The sequence below is a fragment of the Somniosus microcephalus genome, chromosome 26 (genome assembly GCF_052327205.1).
Source record: "Somniosus microcephalus isolate GS21.2 chromosome 26, FLI_Smic_1.0, whole genome shotgun sequence".
NCBI classification, from domain to species: Eukaryota; Metazoa; Chordata; class Chondrichthyes; order Squaliformes; family Somniosidae; genus Somniosus; species Somniosus microcephalus.
Window position 1 is genome coordinate 15,588,321 of NC_141012.1, and position 12,768 is coordinate 15,601,088.

General features: G+C 45.8%; 1 protein-coding gene across 4 annotated transcripts in view; it reads right to left on the minus strand.

The window, feature by feature from the left end:
• Window positions 1-12,768, minus strand: part of alg9 (ALG9 alpha-1,2-mannosyltransferase) — a 325,621-nt gene that overhangs the window by 227,117 nt on the left and 85,736 nt on the right. For 3 of the 4 annotated variants that reach the window (XM_085967891.1, XM_085967888.1, XM_085967890.1), the window contains one exon: window positions 5,599-5,721. The exons of the other annotated variant lie outside the window; for it this stretch is intronic. In XM_085967891.1, coding sequence (XP_085824017.1) covers window positions 5,599-5,721 — 123 coding nt within the window. The remainder of the gene's footprint in view (window positions 1-5,598; window positions 5,722-12,768) is intronic. 4 annotated transcript variants of the gene reach the window in all.

The window sequence follows — 12,768 nt, forward strand, 5'->3', positions numbered from 1 at the left end:
ATATTAACATGATCAGTGTATCAGTTGCTTTTGCAGTTTTCAGGACAAGCTAGATGCTTCTCCAGAGAATTATAATTTAAGGAACTACAACAGGAATCTCCTGCACTTCTCATGAGCGCCTCTTAGTGGCTGGTTCAAGAATAGCGCCAACAAGCGACCAGGAAACATTGCTTGCTCAGACTGGTGTCAGGCAGGCGGGGAAGACAAGACGGGAAATCAGCAAAATAAAGGTTTTTAAAAAAGGAGAGCAAATAAACACAAAAATTCTAGGATGGAACCACCAGCCTGTGGATACTGAAAACTGGCGGTTAACTGACAGCCTAACACGTTTTGCTCTTACAGTATTCGCAGGATCAGAGGTATGATTCAGACTCTTGGGGCAGGATTTTCATTGCGCCGTGGAGGCGGGATTGGAGGCGTGTGGGGGATTAAAATCTTGAAATCGGGGGGGGCACGAACCCATCCCGCCCCATGCCAGTTTCAAAGGAGGTGAATACCCAACCCACGCTGGGATCCGCCTCCCCGAGGCGGGAAGGGATTAGTGCCAATTAACTGCCTGTTAACAGGCAGTTTTTAGCCTAATCCCTATTTTTATTGGTGAAGTGCGGGATTCCCGACGGCTCCAAACCACGCCAAGTTAGCGAGGCGGGCCGTCGGGATGAAGGGCTTGGAGGGTTCGAGATGTCCGGTGTTCAGGTGAGTGATGGGTGCATGAGTGCAGAGGTAAGTGTGTTTGGTGTGTGTAAAGTGTTTAAAGAAGTTCTACTAACCTTTACTTACCTTTACAGCCTTCCTTCCTTCAGGTCTCGCGAGTCCCTCATCTCACCGGCACAGAAAGCAGAATGGCCGCGAGCTGTCAAAATCTGCAGCATTCAGCTTTCTGTTCCGGAGAGATCTCTAAATCAGCCTGAGAGGAAGGAATTAACTTGGAGTACAGATTGTCAGTGTTTGACAGCTTCAAACAGCTGTCAAACGCTGATATTTCATCTGTCAAAATCTCTTGACAGATGAAATGTCAATCTGTGACGTCACCTGTTGCTGGGTGGCCCTTAATTGGCCTGCTGAGTCCGCTGGGCGGGCTCAACAAGGTCAATCAAGTGAAAATTGCGTGGGTTGGCCACAACTCGATGGAGGCGGGACTACAACCCCGAAAGTTGTAGTCCCGCCTACTACACGCCCCCTCAATGAAAATCCAGCCCTTGGTGTATTTCAGCTGCAACTTAAACCTGCAAACATAAAACCGATCCACACCTGGACACTGCCAATTAGACAAGCTCTGTGTGTTTTTCATATAAGGACTGAGATGAGGAGGAATTCCTTCACTCAGAGGGTGGTGAATCTTTGGAATTCTCTACCCCAGAGGGCTGTGGAGGCTCAATCATTGAGTATATTCAAGGCAGCGATCGATAGATTTTTGGGCACTAGGGGAATCATGGGATAAGAACATAAGAAATGGGAGCAGGAGTAGGCCATTCGGCCCCTCGAGCCTGCTCCGCCATTCAATAAGATCATGGCTGATCTTCTACCTCAACTCCACTTTCCTGCACTATCCCCATATCCTTTGATTCCCTTAATATCCAAAAATCTATCGATCTCTGTCTTGAATATACTCAATGACTGAACCTCCACAGCCCTCTGGGGTAGAGAATTCCAAAGATTCACCACCCTCTGAGTGAAGAAATTTCTTCTCATCTCAGTCCTAAATGGCCGACCCCTTATTCTGAGACTGTGACCCCTGGTTCTAGACTCCCCAGCCAGGGGAAACATCCTCCCTGCATCTACCCTGTCAAGCCCTGTAAGAATTTTGTATGTTTCAATGAGATCACTTCTCATTCTTCTAAACTCTAGAGAATATAGGCCTGGTCTACTCAATCTCTCCTCATAGGACAATCCCCCCATCCCAGGAGCCAGTCTGGTGAACCTTCGTTGCACTCCCTCTATGGCAAGTATGTCCTTCCTTAGGTAAGGAGACCAAAACTGTACACAATACTCCAGGTGTGGTCTCACCAGGGCCCTATATAATTGCAGTAAGATGTCTTTACTCTTATACTCAAATGGGGATAGTGCAGGAAGGTGGAGTTCTTATTGAATGGCAGTGCAGACTCGAAGAGCCAAATGGCCTACTCCTGCTCCTATTTCTTAGGTTTGGACTTTTTGTATTGAACTATTTACAGCCCCAATTAAGCAAACAATTGTATTGTTTCCATCTTTAAATTCATATTTAACATCCTCACACTGGCTCAAAGTAACATCTGCAAAACCCAACATTGTGTAGATCTGCAAAGGATGATTTAAAACTTCAGTATTTTCAAGGCCTGTCCTCACTGCAGTTCAACACTAGTTATAAGCACTGAAAATTATTCCTATTTGTTTTCCACTCCCCACATTTAAAGATAAAAAAAAGAATATTTGAAGAAGTTAAGTAAGTAGGTTTTCATTAATTTGCCTAAAGATTGCTCTCCTGAACTGAACCTGTGAATCTATTCCAGATGGGCTATGCTTAGATTACTCAAATACGAATGAATATAAACCACTAGCGCTCTCTAGTGGTTTACTTTTTAGAAATCACATTGCCAAAATCTTCTTTGTCTCGCTACCGACAGTATATAAAATGCAAAGAGTAAAAGGTCAACTAAGACAGCAGTAATCAAAAAAATGGAACTCCATTTCAAAGTGAAAAGTAGATACCCTTATTTAGGGAACTGAAAGACTTTTGATTTTTAAAAAATGTGTTCCTGGGATGTGGGCGTCGCTGGCAAGCCCAGCATTTATTGCCCATCCCTAATTGCCCTTGAGAAGGTGGTGGTGAGCTGCCTTCTTGAACCGCTGCAGTCCGTGTGGTGAAGGTGCTCCCACAGTGCTGTTAGGGAGGGAGTGCCAGGATTTTGACCCAGTGACAATGAAGGAACGGCGATAGATTTCCAAGTCAGGATGGTGTGTGACTTGGAGGTTGTGGTGTTCCCCTGCGCCTGCTGCCCTTGTCCTTGTAGGCGGTAGAGGTCGCGGATTTGGGAGGTGCTGTTACAGAAACTTTGGCGAGTTGCTGCAGTGCATCTTGTAGGTGGTACACACTGCAGCCAACATAAGACTTGGCTTTCAATTAGATATCCTGATTTGCTTAATTCAAAATTTAGCTTACAGGTAAAATGCTAGCAGGTGGAAAAAATGTCAAATGTTGAGCCATGCAATGCATTTAGCTCGAATTTGACTATCCAACTGGATCTCATCATGAACAGTAAGAGGAACAAGAGACACTGGCCTAGAAATTCAGTAGGCTGCGCCACCTGTTAGTGCTTTAAGAGGGCGCTAAGTGGGTCGCAAGCCACTGGCCACGCCTCCCGCTAAATTCAGCGGGACGCTAATGGCGGCGCTAGCCGTTAGCGCTGCACCGCTACCGATGGCGTCATCGGTGTGCGCAGCGCCCCGCTGACGCCCCGGCCGCGATATTTGGAAGCGCCCCCTGATTTACCGCCGGACGCTATGTGCGACCGGTTCAGGGGGGCCTACCTGTGGCGGTAGAGGCGCTAATTAAAGGAGGTGCGGGGCGGTCATTTTTGCTGTTGGCTGCCTGCCAGCACCTCTCTGCGCTGCCGTCCCCGGCCTCCTGACCCCCCCACCCCCACGGAGTGCCGGCTGCGTTCCAAGAGCCCGGCACTTCTCCTCGGTGCCGGGCTCTTTTGCCGGCACTCGCGATCCTCGGTGGCCCAGCTGGGCCCCAGATCGCGCTGAACAAGGCCCCACCCCTTTAAGAAGGGGAGGAAGGCCTGCAGTACCGCAGCGCGACGTGCCGCAGCGTCTGGCGCTGCGGCACGTTGCGCAACGATATTCAGTCGCAGCGCCCCAAGAGGGATGCGGGGCACCTCCAGTAGCGCCGTGTTTCCCTTTGGGGCGCTCCAACTGAATTTCCGGCAGGCGGCCGCGAATGCTTCCGGGGCGCTACTTTTAGCGCCCTGGCGAGGCTGGCGCCCCAAACGGGGCTATAGTCAATTTCTAGGCCACTGGGTCTTAAGTACCTCGTTTACAGCCCACCAATCTTTATACTTGTACAAATCTGGTGTGTAGGTACCTTGAGGCCAAGACTTAGGTTAGTTTTTATTTATTTGCTTTATTTTTTAATTCCTTTGTCTCTTGAACTCTCGTTGGGACCTTGGCACAGATAGTCCCCCAGAACCTAACTCCAAATGAGCATTCTTTGTATGGAAGCTTTGACAATGAGCCATAGAAGTTTAGAGCACAGGAGGAGGCCGACTGGCCCATCGTGTTTGGGGCAACAGTGGGTGTTAGTTTGATCGAGGGTGGAGGGGCAGGGGGTGCATCATATATCCAAGGCCATTCCTGGCCCGATGTTCACACACGTGCACCTTCCAGCAAAGAACACTGGATAGCGAGCTGGAACAATGGCTGGTTTTACCCCTCCCTAGCCCAGGGTTACAGAGACCAGTTGTAGCACCCCCAGTACTGCTCCAGCTGAAATCAGGAGGTTAGTTTTTGAATACTTGTTTTTATATTAGGGCTGGTTGATTTTGGCCAGCTCACACCAATACATTTGCAGAACTGTGTAAGCTCTCAAGCATAAACAGGATAGAAGCTAAATCTGATTATTTTGCCCCTCACTTTCTTTCCCTCTGTAATCATGCCCTCTGGACTCATCTAACTAGCCGATGGGGTAAAGAGACCCTCTCCCCCCACAGTTTGTCACCATGGCATCCTGTGGATTACTCAGAAGATCAGGGTGGGAAGGTTTTATTCCCCTTGGGACCAACTCCAATTAGAAACTGCTCAAGGAGAAGTGATAAAGTTCGTCACACCTACCCGTGCTCAGGAACAGCGTGGGGAAACAATAAAAGACACAGACTAGTCCTATGGACAATGGAGGACTACCATTTGGTTTGGGTTTTCTTAAATGCACAATAAACAGACTTCTTCTCCAAACACATTGCTGTCATAAGGTTGTGGGAATTCAAAGAAAAACCGATAGAAGTCCAGCTGAAACCGTGTTAGGGTTTGGCAATAACAACAGACAATGCTGGAAATACTCAGCAGGTCAGGCAGCATCCGTGGAGAGAGAAACAGAGTTAACGTTTCAGGTCGATGACCCTTCGTCTGATGAAGGGTTTCAACCTGAAACATTGACTCTGTTTCCCTCTCCACGGATGCTGCCTGGCCGGCTGAGTTTTTCCAGCATTTTCTGTTGTTATTTTGGATTTCCAGCATCCGCAGTATTTTGCTATCGTATTAGGGTTTGGCAACTTGGTGTCATTACACCAGCTTCTTTGTAGTTCAAGAAATCCCAGTTGATGCCTTTAAAACTAGCTAAGAGGCCAGCAATTCTAAGAGGATGCAAGGCAATACATACAAGGCAATAACAAAGAGTTCACATTCATCACCATTTTGCAGAGAAAGTCATCTTATTTTATAAAAACTATAACAAAGGTTAAAGATGTAAACATAATCGATTCAGACAATCCAGCTTGGGGATTTAGCTTTAGTCGAATTCAATCAGTAAATCAGATAAGGATTTTTTTTTTTTTTAAAGGAAGCAATGCAACACAATGATTTTCTCCAAGAGCCCTGGTCATAGTTGGGTGAGTCTCTTACCATTGAATCTTTGCAGCAGGAACTCCATGAGGGTGGTTAGAGGCAGGGCACAGAGAGCCAAAACAAAAACCACATTGAAATTCAAGCACCCATTAATGAAGTAGAATGGCCATGGTTCTGTCCCTGGAAGGAAGGTACGAGAGAGCTGTTAATATCCCATAACTCAGATAATTAAATTGCAGCGCAGCAAGCATACCATGGCCTTCACTCCTGTATTTCCATTTCACTGCTGAATTATACAGTGACTCCACTTCAAAAGTGCTCATTGGCTGTAAAGCGCTTTGTGACGTTGTGAAAGGCGCTATAGAAATGCAAGTCTTTCTTTTTTTATCTGCATGATATTTACAGATTTATTTGTGTCAGGGTAAAGGAATTGTGTAACTGAGCCATAAAGAATAGTAATTCCCAGGCTCTATTCCCGTCTGTGCCAAGTTAGTTCATCATGGAAGGAGGGATTTTTTTAACCTAATAACGAACTTGCATTTATATAGCGCCTTTCACATCTCTGGATGTCCCAAGGTGCTTCACAGCTGTTGATGTGTTGGCAAACACAGCAGCCACTTTCCACAACAATATCCCACAAAGAGCAATAAAATAAATGACCAGGTCGTCTGTATTAGCGATGTGGGTTGAGGGATAACTGTTGGCCTGGATGCTGGGAGGACTCCCCTGCTTTTCATCAAATAGTGTAAGGGAACATAGGAACAGGAGCAGGCCATTTAGCCCCTTGAGCCTGTTCAGCCATTGAATGAAATCATGGCTGATCTGCGACATAACTCCATATATCCGCCTTTGCCCCACATCCCTTAATACCCATTGACGTAATAAAACTCACTACGCACTTGGTTTGAGTATAAAGCAAGGCTTTAATCAACTTGTTTCAGAACATGGAGGTCTAGTTGTACTTCACTAGTTCCTTGTCTTACAAAATGTCCCTGGGCAAGCTGGGCCCACGCCCGAGTATTTATACTCCTTGGCCGGCGCCACCAGCTGGCCGTCCAGCGTTATTTCATGAGTAGTTTCCTGATAAATGACGAGATTTAACCTTTGGTTAACAAAAATCTATCAATCTCAGGTTTAAATTAACAACTGATCTAGCATCAATTGCGGAAGAGAGTTCCAAACTTCACCACCCTTTGTAGAAGTATTTCCTAATTTCATTCCTGAAAGGTTTGGTTCTAATTTTTAGACTATGCCCCCTAGTCCTAGAATCCCCAACCCCAGCGGAAATAGCTTCTCTCTATCTACCCTATCGGTTCCCCTTAATATCTTGAAAACTTCGATCAGATCACCCCTTAACCTTCTAAATTCCAGTGATACAACCCTAATTTGTGTAATTTCTCCTCGTAATTTAACCCTTGGAGTCCGGGTATCATTCTGGTAAACCTACGCTGCACTCCCTCCAAGGCCAATATATCCTTCCTAAGGTGTGGTACCCAGAACTGCTCACAGTGCTCCAGGTGTGGCCTAACCAGGGCTTTGTACAGCTGCAGCATAACGTCTACCCCCTTGTATTCTAGGGGATCTTTAAATGTCCACCTAAGCAATTTAACATCTCATCTGAAAGACAAGTAGTTTTACTTTAAAACAAACATTTGTATCTGGTCTGCATTAAGACTTTTTAAAGAGACCGTAGTTTTGAATTAACCAACACATTAGCCTTGAACAGTGTGTTAGACTAGGCGTAACCCACAACTCGGGCAAGAGATTCACCATCACTTAGAAAGCAGCATTATCACTACCTTTGGGACTTTTTAAGGTAAATTGTGTAGCAGATCACCGTACATATAACAATTACAGAAATATGCAGGCTGGAGTGTCATGTCAATCAGCCTACCCATTTCAGGGTCCAATCATTATGTCTGGACAAGTCACTGTGTGCTGAGCTTTCTCACCCCAGCGCTCTCTCTTCCCCTGCCCCCCACCCCACTTCTACCAAAAATTGGCAGCAAACAGATTGGATCGGGAACCCGCTATTCTCAACGCAGTTCCTGTCACTAATGGCAAGAATTCCAGTGGGAACTCTCACATGAAGAATCCCCGTCTACAGTAGACAGAAGCTGGGATCAGAGATAGGCACCACTCTGATGATAGCAAATCCCCAGTCCAGTCAATTAGCAGCCAGACGAGTGCGGGATGGGGAGGAGAAAAGCATTAGATGGAAATAAAGCGTTTTTAATGGATGGCAAATAAAAGCAGAGGGGAAGAGGCAAACGATGGCAATGAATGGGCAATGGAAAGGATAGGGCAATAGATAGCAATGAAAGCAGCAATAATGAAAGAGGTGGGAAAAAGAATTAAAGTTGGGAGCAGCACCTGGGGGTGGGGAGGGGGGAGGAGGGAGAATGCAGCATTAACTGGTGGGGGAGGCAGGGATGGGGATGGGGGGAAAGAGTGCCAGCTTGAACTGGAGTGTGCTGAAGAGTACAGCTTGAATGAGGATGAGTAACAGCTTGAACAGGGTTGGAGGGGGGTAAAGAGTGTCAGGCTGGATTGACGCGGGAGAGTGAAAAGCCCCTGAACTGGGGCGGCTGGGTGTGGGAGTGATTGGTGAGGTAACTTTTGGGGAAGTGACAGTCTGGCTGGTCTGCTGTAAATCCAAATGTTGCTTTACTTTCTAAGATTAAAAAGTGATCAATTGTGGAACGTGAAAATGGTTAAAATAAACCGGAATGCATCATTTGTAAAGATTTCCCGGAGGAAAATGGCTCAGCCCCCCTTACCCCCAGGAAATGCAGCACTGATTTTGTGCCTTCAACACTTGGATTTTCCCTTTCAGGCTTTCGTGTATTTAGGTTTTTCCCCCTCTCCAATACCAGTGAAGGAATGTTGAGAATATCTACAGTTTAAATTGCAAATCCCACGGCTTATATTCAAAGTCATTCTTGAGGTGTCACCTTTTTGGGGCCATTTTGTTTTGGAGCTGTTGGCCAGCTTTTGCTAGTGTGCTAGGTTGGCGTGCATTAAATAGTAAGTAAAAGTGGAGAGGGGTTTTAAATAATAATGCTAAAGTCTGCATTTCAAGAATCCAATATTCCTTAGAACATAAGAACACTCTGTTGATAACTTTGAGACTTCTAAACATATTCTCCTTTCACGCTTATAAAGTAATTTTAAGATGGTTTCAAAATGCTTCCCAGGAGATCATTGTTTTTCCCCTGCTTAGCTCTTGCTCTCTCTCCAGCATCATTATAAAAATGTTTCTGTTAGTCATGCTCCCCTCAAGCTGCAATGACTGGAAGGAGAGTTATTTTCAGTAACAAGGATATTTACTCAGAGGAAGAGAGTCATTTACTGAAGACTTGCTGCAGTGTGAATTCCTCAATTATTTTCCTTTGTGGAAATCTGAAATAAAAACAGAAAACCCTATCTGTCGTCCCCACCTGCAGCTTTAACATAATTTGTCGGATGCTGTCTGACCTGTTGTACATTTTCTGCTTTTACATAAAGGTCATTTTGACCAAAGCCGGTGTGATCCTCACCACCCCCCTCCACCAATAGCGCACCGCTGCACCAGCGTGTACTAGCCACAGGATGAACTACAGCAACTTCTTCAACAGCACCTCCCAAACCTGCAACCTTCACCACCTAGGACAGGAGCAGCAGGTGCAGGGGAACACCATCACCTCCAAGTCACACACACCACCTTGACCTGGGGCAGATAATGCCGTTCTGGCAGTGTCGCTGGGTCAAAATCCTGCAACTCTCTACCTAACAGTAGTGTTAGAGATTGTTCAAGAAGGCAGCCCATCACCACCTTCTCAGGGGCAATAGGGATGGGCAATAAATGCCAGCCTTGCCAGCAACACCCATATCCAAGAACACATTGTAAAAAAAAACTTTTTCTAAGTTAGGTTAACTGTAAAAGTGTAATACAGGAAACTTTCGATTTACCGGCACCTAAATAACCGGAAATCTCGGTTAACCGGCAAAATTCAGGAGTAGGTTCAGGTAACTTTTATTACTTGTCTTCCTCCATTTGTTGCTGTGCAAGGGTGTGGCTGCAGCTGTTGCTAAGCTACAGAGACGCTTGCAACTTGTGGCCATTGTTCTGAAGCTGTTGCTAAGCAACAGGGTTTGTTGCTTCATACGGAGCTCTCAGCCTCCTATCTTTTACTATAGCGTTCGGTTATCCGGAATTTTTGATGAACCGGCACCACGTCGGTCCCGTCCGTGTCGGATAAAAAAAAAGTTTCCTGTAATTTTATGCAATTTTTAAAAATTAATAGTAATTAACATTTTGATGAGTTGAGGCAAAAAATAGGAACGTGTAGAATATCTTTTTGAAGTGGGACCAATTTTAGGGAACGTTTTGAGCAATGTGTAGCTCCTCAGTCACTGTGGTAGCGATCGGTCCAGTGAGGTAGTTTTCAGCTAGTGATGGAAAGTGTAAGGTACGTTATAAGACCACTCCCCATTTGCACTGCCCTAATAACACAAAACTAAGCTTGGAGCAACCCTTAATGCACCAGCATGACATTTCCATTTTCAACTCTACTAGTGTCATCAAGCAATGATCGTGCTGATCAACGCTGAATTTCAAGGCAGTGTTTGCTAACACTGTGCCGGTAATAAAATAGACAACTCTAAATCACTTTACTGAGAAATGTGATGCCTCTGTTCGCTCCACGCCCACGTTAGAGACCCAGAAACGATTTCTAAAAATCTTTTTTAAAATTAGGTTTTTGATCTCATGAGAAATCACCTTTAGCCTCTAAAGTTTTTTTTATTCGCTTATGAGATCTGGGCGTCGCTGGCAAGGCCAGCATTTATTGCCCATCCCTAGTTGCCCTTGAGAAGGTGGCGGTGAGCAGCCTTCTTGAACCGCTGCAGTCAGTGTGGTGAAGGTACTCCCACAGTGCTGTTAGGGAGGGAGTTCCACGATTTTGACCCAGTGACGATGAAGGATCGGCGATATACTTCCAAGTCAGGATGGTGTGTGACCTGGAGGGGAACTTGGAGGTGGTGGTGTTCCCAATGCCCCTGCTGCCCTTGTCCTTCTAGGTGGTGGAGGTCGCGGGTTTGGGAGGTGCTGCCGAAGAAGCCTTGGCGAGTTGCTGCAGTGCATCTTGTAGATGGTACACACTGCAGCCACGGTGCGCCGGTGGTGGAGGGAGTGAATGTTTAAGGTGGTGGATGGGGTGACAATTTACAGCATAGCCCAATCCTGTCCTCATCCCACAATATCCATGGCAATGTACGCTTTTCAGTAAGGGGGTCGCAGCAAGAACTCTTCATTGATTTTCCCCTCCACCATAGGACCCCAGCTCTAGCTAACTCAGCACAGACCAGCGATTGATCCTAGGATCTTCTGCTCTACGTGGCTTAGCACCACACCATGTAGGACTTACCCAATGAGTCATCACGAGAAGCCGCAGTAGTATTCTACGGTTAACTAAAGCTGCTTTTAGATTGTTCTTTTAATTCAGATTCAGAGAGCTACAAATCTGCCACCAGGCTACAGAAAATGGATTTAACAACCCAAGCCAGCTCCTGATAAAAGACACTGCCTTGGCTAAACATTTCATTCAAAGGACAGCAAGGCAATAACGCAGCACTCCCTCAGTACTGCACTTAGATTACCTGCTCAAGTCCTGGAGTGGGGCTGAGACCTACAATCCACTGATTCATAGGTGAGAGTGCCACCAACTCAGCCAAACTGACAACTGTGCTGTACATGTGACAACTGGAATCTTTTGATTATTCAACAAATAGGTGCTTGCCTCTTGGGAATTATAGTGTTCCAAAAAAAAACTTAACTATGAAAGTAACCACCCAAACAGACCAAAATCTAGGCTGACACTCCAGTGCTGCACTGTCGGAGGTGCTGTCTTTCGGATGAGACGTTAAACTGAGGCCCCGTTTGCTCTCTCTGGTGGACGTAAAAGATCCCATGGCCACTATTTCGCGTTATCCCCGGTGTCCTGGGCCAATATTTATCCCTCAATCAACAATCACTAAAAACAGATTATCGGGTCATTATCACCATTGCTGTTTGAGAGAGCTTGCTGTGCACAAATTGGCTGCCGCCTTTCCTACATTACAACAGTGACTACACTTCAAAAAGTACTTCATTGGCTGTAAAGCGCTTTGGGATGTCCGTTGGTCGTGAAAGGTGCTATATAAATGCAAGTCTTTCTTTTCAAAGAAAACAGTGCATTAGGTATACAAAACCATACAATGGCAGCCATTTTAATAGTGTTGCCACAACCCTTCCTAGATTGAATTTTATACAGATCAACCGCCACCTAATATGGTAGTGGAGGGGGAAAGGAAGTCACCCTAATAATTATCATTCAGAACAACTGATAGTTTCTAGCAAATCTAGTATTAGTTACCACACACACAACCCCCCCACCCCCGGCTCGAAATTGTGTTCTTGTAGGGAGGGGAAAGGAGGAAAACTCGTGATTGTGTCCACGTGCTTGTATGTAGCAGAGATTTTTTTTTTTTAAAGTTGGTCTGAATTAAGCCGTCAGAACATAAGAACTAGGGGCAGGGGTAGGCCATACAGCCCCTTGAGCCTGCTCGGCCATTCAATAAGATCATGGCTGATCTTCAACCTCAACTCCACTTTCCCGCCCAATCTCCATATCCCTTGATTCCCCTAGAGTCCAAAAATCTATCGATCTCAGCCTTGAATATACTCAACAACTCAGGATCCACAGCCTTTGGGGTAGAGAATTCCAAAGATTCACAACCCTCTGAGTGAAGAAATTTCTCGTCTCAGTCCTAAATGGCCGACCCCTTATCCTGAGACTATGCCCCCCAGTTCCAAACTCTCCAGTCAGGGGCAACAGCCTCTCAGTATCCACCCTGTCAATCCCCTCAGAATCTTGTATGTTTCTATGAGGTCACCTCTCATTCTTCTAAACTCCAGAGAGTATAGGCCCAATCTACTCAATAGTCAGAAAGGGGATAAATTGGGAGCAGTTTCCATTTATGTTCTTGCAATTATTGAACCCACGGATTCACAATATTTTTCTGACTACTGTATACTGACAAACAAGAGAGGGGAAGCAACTAAACAGGAAATGTTTCCAGTAATGGCGATAGGCTCGAGGGTTGTTCGTGTGTGCGCGCTGAGCTGAGCTGAAGCTTTTAAACTAGCTGGAATGACAAAGGAGACTGAAAGTTAACATTGTGAAATGATCTTTTCCCATCCAAGCT